Source organism: Ovis canadensis, chromosome 2 (genome assembly GCF_042477335.2).
Source record: "Ovis canadensis isolate MfBH-ARS-UI-01 breed Bighorn chromosome 2, ARS-UI_OviCan_v2, whole genome shotgun sequence".
Lineage (NCBI taxonomy): Eukaryota > Metazoa > Chordata > Mammalia > Artiodactyla > Bovidae > Ovis > Ovis canadensis.
In genome coordinates this window covers 208,574,204-208,588,381 of record NC_091246.1, presented here as the reverse complement: position 1 = coordinate 208,588,381, position 14,178 = coordinate 208,574,204, and the positions used below count along the sequence as shown (strand labels likewise).

Here is a 14,178-nt window from a genome sequence, read left to right as displayed (position 1 = left end):
CAAACCCTGGTTGGGGAACTGAGATCCTGCAAGCCAAGTAGTGTGGCCCCCCAAAATTCATTGGTGCACTGTTCAAGTTTAAAATGCTTTAGGGATAGGGTTGATGAGAAAAAAAACCTTAAAAACATTGAATTGGAAATAAATCTCACCCCACCATTACCATGCTGTGTTAAAATAGCCTGTGGCATTTGCAATTTTCTTAAGAATATAATAAATGTCTCTAGGACAATACTCCCAGAATAATTAAGATTAAGAAATTTAATCAGCTCTAAGCACACATTTAATTATGGTATCTAAGAGGAGACTTATCCTTAGAAACTGACACCAAGTTGGAAAATCAATGAACATTTATCGGATCATGATTACAAGTACAATCTTAACATCTATATTTACATATCTGAGGTTGGCACTGGCAGCTGAGACTCAAAATTGCCACTTAAAATTCAGAATGAAAATCTGCTAAGTCTTTTTAGAAAGCATTCCCTTTCTTTATACTGTCATAGGTGACATCCACTTACTGTTAATACTGCAGTAAGTAAACACTACTTTGTCATTATGAAGGAAAAAACTGATCAGACAGAGATCATAATGTAGTTTTCTGGAAAACTACACACACTTTCACTATACACAGTATATAATAAACAAGGTACACTCTGTACTGCAGTAACATGCAATGGTTTGGTTGTAGAAATGTTAATGTAATTTCTGCTACATCAGAATTCTGTGAAGTTGGGAGTCATAAGGATGAAAAGAGCAATTGTTTAATGGTTACACAGTAGATACATCTGACGCATAACATACAGTTACCACTAGGTATCAGCATGGAATTTACAAACAAAAATTAAAAAAAAAAAAAAAGAAGACTGACCTATATAAACCTAAGTGTAAGGATGGACTTTATTTTTTTTTAAAAAGTCTTTTGAGGACTACAAATTACAAAGTAAAAGCAGATCACTATGTAGAAACCTAGTGAATACATTTTGCCTGTGCATGAAAGCTTTATCAAAAGTCATTCATTTAACAATTTCACCCCCTTCACAACGGTATCAATTATAATGCTCTTCTTCATAAGGTTATACCTTTATTTCAAACTATATTACATGTTATTCCCTTAAGATAAACTTCTAAACACAAATTCTTGGCTCATAAGAATGGCACCTTTGAAAAAGGCAATTTCCACTCAAGTCTCTCGTGGCATTATTCCAAGCTTGTTTCTTTCACCAGTCAAAAAACTTTCAAAGTGTTTACTTTCAACATGAAATCTTTCCAGCAAAAAGCGTGGCCACACTTTGTTTTCTAATGACTACATATGAAGACAGGTAGCAGCAAGAAAAGATGGAAATTAAAAAGGCAGCCATTAAAATAAATGGATCAACTGTATAGAAGAGATATTTGGCTCATGGCAATTTAAGAAACTGGCAACTAGGTTAACAGCCAGATAGCTGAGTCATAAATGAACCTGTGAAGAGAATGAAGCTGGTCCACTATGACCAAGTAGCAACACATCATTATCACCGCACTTCTCTCTCTACAACAAATACGCTAAGCCAACAGGCAATACGGAGTTATATTTGGAGTCCCAATTAGAACATGCTGATCTTTTTTCTTTCAACAATTTTCTGGGTTTAGTACAGTCATTTGCTTTACTCGCACTATTTCTGGTCCTCTCTCACGAATCTAAGTGCAGGATAAGTGTAAAATACTTTAAATGGCAAGGCTTTTTCCAAGGTATGTTTGAAAATGGCTTTGTGAAAAGAATATTCATTTGTTTTGTGTGGAAAGAAACAAACTGAATGCAGAAGTTTTTCAATGGGAAAAAGCTTAATTTTTTTCTTCCTATTACCTCTGCCACATACAATTTCCCAAATACCCTACTTTCAAGTTTGTTCTCCATGGCTTCATTTTAGGGAATGAAAATCAGAGAGCAGACAATTGAGCTCAAGTACATCTGGGGCTAAAAATGCCAAGAAAATGTTAACATGGAAGCAATGGTCCAAATACTCAAGATTCATGTTAATGAATTCAATTACTGTATATGAGAGTTTTCATTGATGAGCAGGGCTTTGGGCATATCAAATTATCACACAAATCATTGCCTTCTGAGACACTGGATACTTTTACAGTTTAATTTGCAAACAGAATTTTTATAACAAATTATTTTTAACCAAATCATATCTTGAAAACTGTTTATATAGAAAACCCAGGGAATAAAGTGAACTGTTCATTGTGGAAGGCCTTAAATTACATTATTACAGTAGAAAATACAGGAGGTAGAAGATAACTGAAAAGACTAATGCAACATCAGATTCAAATCTATAGCTCCTGTAGCTACCTAAAACATGGTTTTAGAAACTAAATCCAACATTTCCAGTAACCATAGAAACAGTTAAAATAAAATTTGCCATGAAAGCCCTTATATCATGCTTGATATAGGGAGGTAGGAAGATGTAAGAACCAGGACACATGAGACATGACATTTTATCTACAACTCCTGTTTGCTTTACTGAGGGTGTAGTTTCAAAATTCAGTCACCTTCTTCAGCTTCAGACTCAGATTCTAGAAAAGGGGAAAAGTGCAATCAAGCATTACATAATATCAGAAAATAAAAGTTCCATTTATAACTTTACTTAAAATTTTTTATTAATAATGATCTACTCATATGAGGAGGATATCCAAAAGTATGCATCTGTAAATCTCAAAATTCATGAATATTTGGACTTCCCTGGTGGCTCAGATGATAAACCTGCAATGCAGGAGACCCAGGTTCAGTCCCAGGGTTGGGAAGATCCCCCGGAGGGCACGGCAACCCAACTCCAGTATTCTTGCCTGGAGAATTCCATGCACAGAGGAGTCTGGGAAGCTATAGCCCAGGGGGTTCCAGAGTCGGACATGAGTGATTGACTAATGCACACATTCTCAAAATTTTCAATTTTCCTAAGAACTTTAGTATTATGGCCAAGTCATCAAAATGCTTGAAGTCTAGTTTTTCTCCCCTGCCTTAAAGTAAATGAGTTTTTGGAGGTGTGTCATGAATGAACAAAAATCTGTACTTTAGGTACAAAATGGTATCTGAACGAAGGATGACATGTATGGACATATTCTTGTCCACATTAAAATAAGTTCTCAGGCTTTACCAAACAGACTGCACAAATGAAAAGACTTACCCTCTTCAGCATTTTTGAGCCACTCTACAAACTTTTTCATTTGCTCAAGGAAGACACTCTTCCCCTTGGCAACGTGTGCATCTTTATACCATTTTAGAATGGGTTCTTCACTCAGAACTTCAGCTGTAAAGAAGAGAGCACCCTTTACATCTGTGGAGTATTCATACAGTACTTCCATAACTGAGGCAGAGTCAGAAACTCCCTAAGGTGCACATGCCTTCAGAGCATTTTTGTTTTTACTGAAATGTGGAGTAAAATCAATTATTTTTGTTGCTTACAAAATAAATCTGTGTTCAACACTCAGCTAGTTTCTTCAACAAATTAATTTTTAAAAGAAAAGTAGAAAAGATGAAATGAGAACCATGCACTAATAAACTTTATCAACTTGAAGAGTGATTCTCTCAACTGAAGGCAACCTGATCCCCTAGGGACATCAGACAATGTTTGCAGACGTTGCTGGTTGTTGCGCTGGGGAGATGTGCTACTGGTACCTGTTGGCTGATGCCAGGGATGCTGTTAAACACTCTATAATGCATGGGACACTCATCTACAAAACAGCTTTCTGGCCCAAAACAGTAGTGTCAAGGTTGAGAAATCTTGTGATAAATGATTAGGGATAATTGATAGATAATTCAAAAGATTATTTTACATGTGGTACTGTAATTTTACTTAAAAGTCCACTGTTTTATTGATAAAATTAAAAGTTATTTATAAACTTTTCCAGAATTAAATGAGGATTTTAAAGACTTATTGCTAAACAATCTGGAGGAAGTAAGTGGAGGTATAGATACTTTAAGGAAATCTAACCACAAGTTGATAATCACCAAAGCACAGGGTGCTTAAAAAAAAAAAAAATCTGGGGATGCAGATAGGCCTCTAGGTTTAAAATATGGGAACCAAGAAAATCTTTTGTCTGGGGAAGAGGACTGCAGCAGGTGAAGTCTGAGGCTCAAGAAGGCTTTAGAGATGTTTTAATAATAATGCACTAAAAATGTATCCAATTATATCAGACAACTCAGCCCTATGATTAGAGTGAAATACTTTAGGGTGCTGATGTTCAGAGAACTACTTGTTAGAATTATTTTGAGTTTTCTAGGCTTTGCAATAAATGTATTAACAAAATTCAAAATTTAAATTACCTTTATAAAAAAGCACCACTATTTTCTGGAAGGCTTTCATGAAATGAATGTTGTCATAGCAGTACTCCTGAATCTTCAGTAACAGAGTCAGCTCAGACTGACCTTGAGTTGTAAAGGCAGCAAGTAGAGGGCTGTATTGCTTTTAAAGGGAAAGGAGAAAAGATTCAGTCATTCAGTACAATGCTGAATGTACTGAATTTGTACATGCAGTACAAACTCCTAAAAGATAGACCACAACTCATCTTTTACAATCATTATATATTCTATTTAGTGGAAGTTTTTTTTTTTTAAAGGCAGAAAAATCCCTTAAGCATTTAAATCAAAGAGGCAATACTAAACCAAGAATTCCAGATAACTGCGACTACAATCTTAATATTTTAAAGGGAGAAAAGAGAGAAACCTCCTATTTTTTAATATTCTTTCAAAAGCAAACACCAAATTACAAGTTTAAGCTACTTTTAAACATGTATTTGTTTTTATCCTATGAGCAACAGAAAGCCCAAGTTAAGACTTTTTAAAAGGTTATCACCAATATTTAACATGTTATTTGTCTACTTACTGGTGGTTTACCTCCAGAAACCATAGGATATGATAAATCCTTTTGGAAAAAGTACACTGACTGTGCACTTATCCCCACTTACAAAAGTAATATTTTATCAGGCACAGTTCTAATACCTTCAAGTGCTTGATGGCTTGCTCTGCTACAAGCTCCTCTTTTTTGTTCCATTCCACAGTGCTCATTACGCTGGACCATACTATTCCAATGACAACGGGTTCTGGGATGTTGTTTTTTTTCATTTCTTCCTTGACATACAAAATTATCTGCAAAATAATCCAAATTTCGTACAGAAGTAAGTATGATATTTAGTACAGAACTAAGTTTGATACTATACATATCAAACTTACAAAAAAGCATGAAGACCTTTCCATGCAACTAGCAATGACCGGGAGACCACATACAACCACACAACTTTTAAAACTAGAAGGTATAGACTTCTACTTCTACACCTTATGTTACACATAGGCAAACTACCTAAGAAAAGCCCATGACGAAAACAGAAAGGTCTGTCTATTGGCCTGCACCCTACAAAATCCCCAACTATTTGGATCTGGGGGCACATGTAAGGCATCAAATATGAAAAAGACTGAGGCAAAGCCTCAGCATAACATTCTACAGCTATTATTAAAACTCACTCTGGTAAAATACTTACATCCTTAAATGGATCACCACGGGACATCTGTTCTTGAAGTTCTTTCTGGAGTTCCTTACGAGCTCCTATGGTTTGCTGATTCCGAACATATTCTGAAAGCTCCTTCAAGCCTGCCTCAGTAAAATACTTTGTGAAGTGTTCAACGCTTTGTTTATTGGCAGGAAAAAGTTCCTGAAATGAGAATTTAATCTGGTTAAATGGTTTTCAAATCATTAAAAAAAAAACAAAAACAAAACACTTTCCCTCTCCTCACAGATTAAAAATGGGAGAGCTGCCGGCACATTTTCCTTAAGTGTTGTCAAGAAAGTGAAGAATGAAAAGTCACAAACCATCAGTCTGTTATCCATGCTCACTTTCCGAAGACTTGCAGCTACTGCATTGATATCTTTTTCATTTATCCATGATTTAAAGAGCTTTACAGCAAAAGCTGCTGAAACCCCTGTAGAAAAACAGAGCTTATTTAACAGAAGTACTTTCTTGGGTTTCAATGACTTTGTCTCCCCATGTCCTCTCTCTGAAGGTCCAGCACACAGGATTATTCACTTTATCCCCAAACTTCCCTCTGCCACTGTTGACCAACCCATTTCAATTTCTCTTTTCTGCCACTTGTTAGTTGTGTACTGTTAGTTAAGTTAGATTTTTCTGATGTGTAAAATGAGAGTGACAACTCTTACATTTGACAGAGTTGTTCTGAGAATTACATTGAGGCATGTTAAATACTCAGTAATCAAAGTAAAAAAAACAAGTTAGCTTTTCAGTTACTGTACAGAACAATTTAACTATGGATATCATAAAAGGGAACTTGTTTTTCTTTTCAGCTTGCCATTTCCCCCATTTTCTCTATTCAAAATGTTCCTAAGTTTCCCAATTGGAATTAATCTCTTTGGGTTTCCACAGCATTTCTATTTTTACTTTACAATCAATCACATTTTGTCTAGACCCTGGATATTTGGTGTGTGTCTAAATGCTAAAGTTATACATTAAATGACTGAATTAAAATGAACCAATTAAATTCAAGGATACTAGTTAAAAAAACTATCACTATCACACAAGTCAAATATCCTAACTTTTATATCAGTTCCTCTTTTATGCTCTTATCTACACCACTCTCAGCCAACTAGAGATTATCCATTTGTGAAAGGGTGATTACCTTCTTTAACCAAATTCTCATTGTAAAGGCTATTAAGAATGGATGCATTAAGTGTTCCATTAGCCAGAAGAACACCAGTCAACATAGCCAGCTTGTTCCTTTCCGACTCTGAAAAACCCTTTAAGAACAGCAGCAGCTATAAAGGTAAATAGTCAAGGGTTAAAAGAGCAACTGTATTATATAAAAAGAAGCAGTAAAGCATTTTATATTGGTTAAAACTATGGGCTCTGAGGTCTAATCACTCAAGTTTATATCTCAGTTATAATGCTCACTAGCTGAATAATCTTAGGCAAGACACTTAACCTCTGGTGCAGTCTCTTCTCGTCCACATGTAAATGTGTAAAATAAAACTTGCTTCACAGGGCTTTTGAGAGTACTGAATGAGTTAATATTAACTTTATCAAATTTTCTGTGCACCGATATGTACACTATCTGACTCTGACAGCAAGCATGGTAAATTTCTCTTTGTCAAGGTATTTAGCTCTGATCTGTTAACTCTGACTTTTGAACAAACTCCACTTGGATTTTTACCACTTTGCCACTTGTTTGAACACAGAACTAAGAAACAGTGTGCAGCAAATTAAACTACATGATATACTCCAAACTTCATTTCAAAGACAGCCCACCTAAATATCTAAAATTATCTCAAAACCATGGCAGAATTAGGATTTAACATCCCCTTCTTTGGCCCCAACCTTCTGTTTTCCACAAAGGATATTGCTGCTCATACCTTTTTAACTTCATCTTCAAAACCTTTCTCCAGGTATTTGTAGCGCCTGATTAACTTGTTAAAAACCTATAAGAATTAATAAAGGAACTGAATAACTTCATATGTAAAAATGTCAGATACCCAAAAGATCTAAATCAGGGAAACTAAGACCTCTCCACAGTATCTCTAGAACAGCAAAGAAATGAACCTTTCATTAGATATTTAATCAGCTTAGGAAGTCTTGTCCTTTCCGAAATCCTACAATATACTAATAATGTTAACACTTTAATTACCAGCCCCAATAGACTTTTATTGCCAAAGTATCAAAGCACAAATTAATTCCTGCTCAAATACAAGTCATTTACCTATCTGTAGGATATTAACAGAAGATCATAAAATATAGTTCTACTTTCTGAATGACAAAGACAACAACCCCTAGGTTAGATGCACTTGTATGAACTTTTAAATGAGACTTTTTTTCCTTAAAAAAAAAATGGATTAATTCTAGAAAAACAAACAAGAAAAGGAAAAGTAATTCAATTTTTTTCTTCAATGCATTTTGAAGTTTCCAAATCATACTGTACACCAAGAACACCTCTAAACTTTCAGCTCAAATTCCTTCAACTTTCTGCCACCAACCTCTTAAAAGCAGACTATTCCTTAAACATTAGCCAGATGGATAACAGCTAACTGAATTATGTAAAGTTTAATTCACCTGAGCAAATGCTTGCATGGTCTCTAGGTCTTCTTGTGCTGCAAACACACAGACATCTGTACGCATCATGTCATCTGCCAGTGTACCACCTGGGGCTAAAGTATATTTTACAAAAAAATTGTAATGTCATTCATTTAAAATTAATTATTATTTCAACCTTTCTGATTTCACAGTTCCACCACTGAGCAACTGTTTGACTACATGCAAGCCTCTCTAAGCCTCCATTCTGCATGTACACAAGTAAGAGTTCTCGTTCCAGCAGCCTGGTGTGAGGTTCAATACAATGTTACTGTGAAAACATTTTGGAATACTTTAGGGAGCCATGGAAATGAAATTACCAGCATCAATTGAGGATATATAACTAAGTAGCAGATTCTGTTAAGATATCCTGAGCTGCTGAGAGTGAGGGCAGGAGTAAACTAGCAGGGCTATGAGTAGAAATATAATGGGAGCCACATAATGTAATTCTAAATCTCCTAGCAGCCACATTAAAAATAAGAAGTGAAATTAATTTTGATATATTTTAACCCAACACATCAAAAATATTACCATTTTAGTATTCAAAGTGTTATTAAGACGTCTTATTCTATTTAACATTGTCTTCAAAATCCAATGTGTATGTGAACCTCTCAATTTGTACTTGGCACATTCTAAGTGATAGTGGCTAATACATAGAAGAGTGCAGAATCAGGCTTCAGTTACTTGTTGTCCAATTGCTAAGTTGTGTCCAACTCTGCCATCCTATGGACTCAGGTATAGTATTGTCCTGAATTGGCTCTAGGACTCTAGTGGACACCAAAATCTGTCAATACTCAAGTCCCTTATATAAAAGGGAATGTGCGTGCTTAGTCACTCAGTTGTGTCTGACTCTTTGTGAACCAACTGACTGTAACCCGCCAGGATCCTTTCTCCCTGGGGATTCTCCAGGCCAGAATATTGGAGTGGGTTGCCATGCCCTCCTCCAGGGGATCTTCCCAACCCAGGGATCAAACCCAGGTCTCCTGCATTGCAGGCAGATTCTTTACTACCTGAGCCACCAGGGAAGCCCATGAATACTGGAGTGGGTAGGCTATCCCTTCTCCAGGGGATCTCCCCAACCCAGGAATTGAACCAGGGTTACCACGGGCATAGTAGTTGTATATAAGCTGCATTTATCCTTCTGTATATTTTAATGGTCTCTAGGTTGTATGTAATATCAAATACAATGTAAATGCATGCTGAAAAACAGTTGCTGGATATGGAAAATGCAAGTTTTGCTTTTTGGAACTTTCTGCTCCTCCCCGGAAAATTTTTGATCCACAGTTGAGTTGAATCCATGGATGTGGAACCTTGGATATAGAGGGTTGTCTGTATAAAGTATTTGGTAAGACAGAACAAGAGATACGGATTTCTTCATTAACTGAGAGTATGCACACACAAGTTGGAAAAATCACCTATGACAGACGTTTTGGGACTTATGTATCAGACTGAAAAGTCTTCCCCAAATGTTATGATTCTATTATGGATTTCAAATATAAAGCTATACACAGCAAGGCAATCTGCAAATTTACTATAATTTGAGAAGAAAAAAAAAAAAGTGAAAATCCTAAGGGGGTTAGAAAAAAAGAAAACAAACACAAACAAAGCCATCCTGATTTGATATGTCTGTCAAACAGTTCATATGCTGGGTTTTACATAATCCCCATACAACACTCTTCCCACAAGACCCAGACACTTACCCAGCATTCCGCCAGCCACCAGAATGTCAAAGAGTGTTTCTGCATATCGTCGGTAATCAAGTTTTGCTCCAGAAGCATCAAGAAACTTTGCTACTGCTTCCAAATCAGTACCAGTTTCAGTTAAGCCTTGAATAATGCAGTCTTGAAACTGAGTAGGGTCAAACCTCTCTTTTTCATCTGGAGGGAAAACCCCAAAACATTTAAGTTTTAAAAGGGCATGAAACCACTGCCTTATGAAGCTGTAACTACTGAGTAAGTTAACCACATTCATTACCATTTCACTTATTTCAATATCTGGAAAAAACAAATGCTATTTAATTGCCTAAGACCTGTAACACAAGCAAACACAACAGGAGACTAAACACATATCCTTTGCAAGTTGCACCTCTGCGAGTGCAGGGCAGGACTGCCTATCACAAGAAGTGTATGGCTTCTCTCTATTTTTTCACGCAGGTCTCCCAAGTGACCTAAATGAGCTGGTGTGTTCCTACTGCTAGGAGACAATTTCCACCTGGAATGTGTGAAATTCAGGGTATCTTCTATACTTCAGGTAAACTTTATTCCTGAGTGAAATTTTGTCTAAGTAGGGACACCTCTTGATTTTCTTTAGATGACCATATCACTTTCTACTTAAAAAGAAAAAAAAAAAACAAAACAAAACACTCTAATACTTGCAGTTATGAGTAGGGGCTCTGGATTTAAACTGCCTGATTTAAACTGAGATCAGCACTTTGCTATCTGAAGTTGAGCAACTTGGTGCATTCTTCATGTCTGAATGTTCCTGAGGTAAACGGTGATTAAGAGTAGGATCCATCTCATGAAGTTGTTCTGAATATGAAATGACATAAATAAAATAGAAAGCACACTCAACAGTGCCTTGGGTATATACCCGGCCTTTACTGTGCTGCCGTCACACACTCCAGGGTAGCCTTTGATCTCCCTATCTAGGTTAGATGTCTTAATTTCAACATAGCACTAGGGTGACCAAAGTTTGCCTAGGACTTTCCTTGTTTGCAACACTGAAAGGCCTATGTCCTGGGAACTCTATTCAGTCCCAGGCAAATCAGGATCCAATTATTAAGAATTAAGAGACCATGAGTAATCTCAACCTGCAACTGGGGAAGTGACATATCTTCCTGATACTAACAACAATACTAAAACTACTAAATAATGTATTATACCAGATAACATATACAGGCTTTTCCATGATAGAATTGTTCTGGTTCCCAACTATTCTTCCTCTTGAGAAAATTTACTGGCCTAAAACTTAATGAATCTTCAAAGACTAGAATCAAAACACTCGTTCCCTGCTGTAAGGCGGCAGGCTACAATTAGAAATTATAAAAAGATTCTGTAATATATATCTCAAAGTGTCTGCCACTCAGGGTTGAAAAACATAATTTATAACCAGTAGCCAACCCAGTTCTTTATTTCCTAAAAGTTTCCTGTAAGATAAGGTCAATATGTACTTTTGAGCAATAACATTGAAAAGTTTAGGGGTAAAACATTAAAGCTAAGACAAAATATATCTGAGACCACATCTCATTTAACTTTGTATCGGGAGTTGCTACAGTATTCAATATTCACCAAAGTATCTAATAAAATACAAGTAGTTAATGCAATTTTTGTGCTTTAAAACAAAAACCTAAGTCTGTGAGGAAATAGTTTCAAAAGACAGTGCAATGTGAACTCTGTTCCATAATTAACTTCCATGGGTTAAAGTCTGATTTTTCTCTCACAAATGTTCACATAGCTTGGATGAAACTAGTAATCACATTAGGAGTTCTCCTTTTATAAACTGACCTTTTCTCTCAAGCAAAATCTTGCTTAAATGAAATTTAGCGAGTGAAAATGAAGCCCTGAAGTCCATACTTTTTTTTGTTTAGAGTCACTGTATGTTCACAATAAAGACCATTACTAGCCTGCTTAGATATATCTATGTTGATATCACAAATCTTAAAGGCAGTAGAAACAGTAAGGCTATATCTGTAATGGCAATCAACTACAAATTCAAGCTCCTTTCTGGTAGTTTCCCTTTAAGTTTTAATACTAAGCAATAGCCTGCCAGAGGAACCAAGATATAAGTTATTCTGGAGGTCTGAAGAGAAGATATTAAAATATAAATATTTACCTCTTTTTCTGGTTTTAAAACGCTGGCCTGATAGCGTTGGCTTTTGCTGCTTTTGATTATTCATAAAAGACACCCTAAGGGGGGAAAATAAGGCCTTAAAAATATCAGTGCCATAACATCCATTTTAAAAACAAACCATCAAACCTTGGCCTAGCCACGGATAAACTACATAGAACATACACTTTCAGCCTAGCAATAGACCTGGGACGGGCACAAAGAATTACCTTTGCTTGATTAAATGTAAGTTCAAAACCTGCATTTCTCCCTACAAAAACCTCTTTAAAGATGAAATGTGAAGGCCACTTTTAAATGACTTCACAGCGCCACTGCGACTAGTGGCAAACCACCCATCATAAGCGGTCTCCTCCTCGTTCCTGTTTAAATTCGCCTTCATCTTCCACTACTCTGAGCACCACAGAGGGCTAACAGAAACGACCACCGTGATCAGCAGGTATCCAAAACATGTATGTCAACTTAAAGACGCTATCAGAAGGCTAATCCCTTCATCCGAGGGCAGCACTACCCTACCCTCAAGTCGTGCCCGGGACCGTAGCGGTCGCTTGCACCACTCCAGCCGGCAAAAAGTGGCTGAGAGCGGGCCTAGCCTCCTCCGCCCCATCCCTTACAAGGCAAGCCTCATGCCCGGGCACGTGTCTCCCCATTCAACCCTTCCCGGGCCTCCAGCCCAGCGACGGATAATCCACACCCCGCCCAAGGGCTGCTCCTCGCCCGCAGCCCCTTCTCCACTGACCCCGTGGTCGGCGGTGGCGGCCGCCGCAACGAGCGGACCAAAGGCGCCGAGGCGCTTCGCGCCGGGGGCCCCGCCGCCCCGTACATCCGCCCGCCCTCCAGCGAAAGCAGCGGCGGTGGAGGCGGCCGCAGTGGTGGTGGCGGCCCCTCCGCCCCGCCCGCCGGAACCCCCCACGCGTACATCACCCAACAGAGGCCGCGGCGGCTTTGTTACCCAGGCCGGACAGGGCTGGACGAGGGCCTGCCTCGCCCACTGCCTCCGTCCGTGGAGCCGCGGGGCACACCGCGCCCCGCGTTCCGGCCCGGGCAGCCGCCTCTCGATCTCCCCGCTGGAGCAGCGGCTCCGACCCCTGAATCCAACCTCGAGATCTGGTCCGGCTTCATGCGGCGGCCTCCGCCCGGGCCCATCCAAATCCGGCCGCAAAGGACTCACCGGCTCCCTCACCCTCTACCCAACAACTAGAGCCCGCAATCTCGGCCCGAGATGAGCAAGCCCCGCGTCTCACCGAATTTAAGGCGATGAGAAAAGAGCCAGAAACCCCGGAGGTGGCAGCAACTGCGGCGGTGTCTCCTCTGCTACCGGAACTAACGCGAGGAGGAGGAGGAGGGAAGAGGTGCCACCCCCGCCCCGGCCGGTCTCCTATCGCGAGATTTCTTCCTCCGGTGCCCTACCCACCCTTCTCCACCCCTCCTGGATCACGGCTCAGCGGCCTGGGGTAGGAAAGGAAGCGAACGTGATTTTCAAAGATTCTTTATTCTTTTATTGGGTTCCCGATTTCCCGGACACTAGACTAGACTAGCCCATCTTTCTTCCACCGCCGTGTCCTCCGGCCTCTTAGTCAGCACCTGGAGGGGGTTGGGAGAACGAATATCCCCCCGCCACCCCCGCCGGTGCCGAGGAAGTTGGATACGTCCGTCCCAAGTCCCTTCCGCACCGACCCTTCCACCCACTCCCCCTCCCACACCCTCCCCCTGCGCCGGAAGTTGAAGCCGGAAGGCTGGGGACGCCCGGGACGTTCGTGGGTGGGAGCGGAGTTTAGTAAGGAGTTCTTTTCTGGCCTCTTCTCTGGCTGAAGTTGGAAAGAGCTTGCACAGGCTAAGTCCAAAGCGGGGCAACATTGCTCCGCGATGGTGGCTGGGTGGGGTCATGTACTACCACTGCTAGGAGCGAGGAAAATCCAGGTAGGGATCAGAAGGAAGTCTGGTCCTCCGACTGCGGCCGCCATCCTTGCAGTGGTCTCCGTAGTTCCCTCCTGAGTGTGATGATTGTGGGAACTTGGAGATCATCAGATGCGCTGGAGGATTTGTTAAAACGCACTGCTGAGACTCACCTGAATCCCATCGGTGTGGAACCCAAGAATGTGCATTTCTAACAAGTTCCTTTTGATGCTTAATGCTGCCAGTCACGGGACCATAAAGAAAGCTCAACGCCGAAGAATTGATGCTTTGTCCAGGTTTCTAACATCCACAGTGCTTTTCGCACACACTATC

At 39.4% G+C, this 14,178-nt stretch overlaps 1 protein-coding gene across 4 annotated transcripts; it reads right to left on the bottom strand.

The window, feature by feature from the left end:
* Positions 1-879: 879 nt before the first annotated feature.
* BZW1 (basic leucine zipper and W2 domains 1) lies at positions 880-13,343 on the bottom strand. Of its 4 annotated transcripts, none has more exons than XM_069577971.1 (12): positions 13,194-13,343; positions 11,938-12,011; positions 9,807-9,983; positions 8,089-8,183; positions 7,395-7,460; positions 6,665-6,800; positions 5,844-5,953; positions 5,515-5,685; positions 4,979-5,125; positions 4,304-4,442; positions 3,165-3,287; positions 880-2,556 (listed from the first exon to the last, which is right to left on the bottom strand). In XM_069577971.1, the coding sequence occupies exons 2-12, from the start codon at positions 11,999-12,001 to the stop codon at positions 2,525-2,527; spliced, it is 1,260 nt and encodes a 419-aa protein (XP_069434072.1). In that variant the 5' UTR covers positions 12,002-12,011; positions 13,194-13,343; the 3' UTR covers positions 880-2,524. The 4 variants fall into 4 exon arrangements, with proteins under 4 accessions (XP_069434072.1, XP_069434073.1, XP_069434071.1 ...); XM_069577972.1 differs by having other exon boundaries at positions 11,938-12,031; positions 13,194-13,315; XM_069577970.1 differs by having other exon boundaries at positions 13,049-13,268.
* Positions 13,344-14,178: the final 835 nt, after the last annotated feature.

Bases quoted from the DNA above. Each gene is read 5' to 3' on its own strand.
- BZW1 (XM_069577969.1), bottom strand. From the start codon at position 12,870: ATGTACGCGTGGGGGGTTCCGGCGGGCGGGGCGGAGGGGCCGCCACCA. The intron at 6,801-7,394 runs GTATGAGCAGCA...TTACCTTTATAG, and splicing joins TTGAAGATGAAGTTAAAAAG to CTGCTGCTGTTCTTAAAGGG. The intron at 3,288-4,303 runs GTAATTTAAATT...TCTTCTTTACAG, and splicing joins AGTGGTGCTTTTTTATAAAG to CTGAAGTTCTGAGTGAAGAA.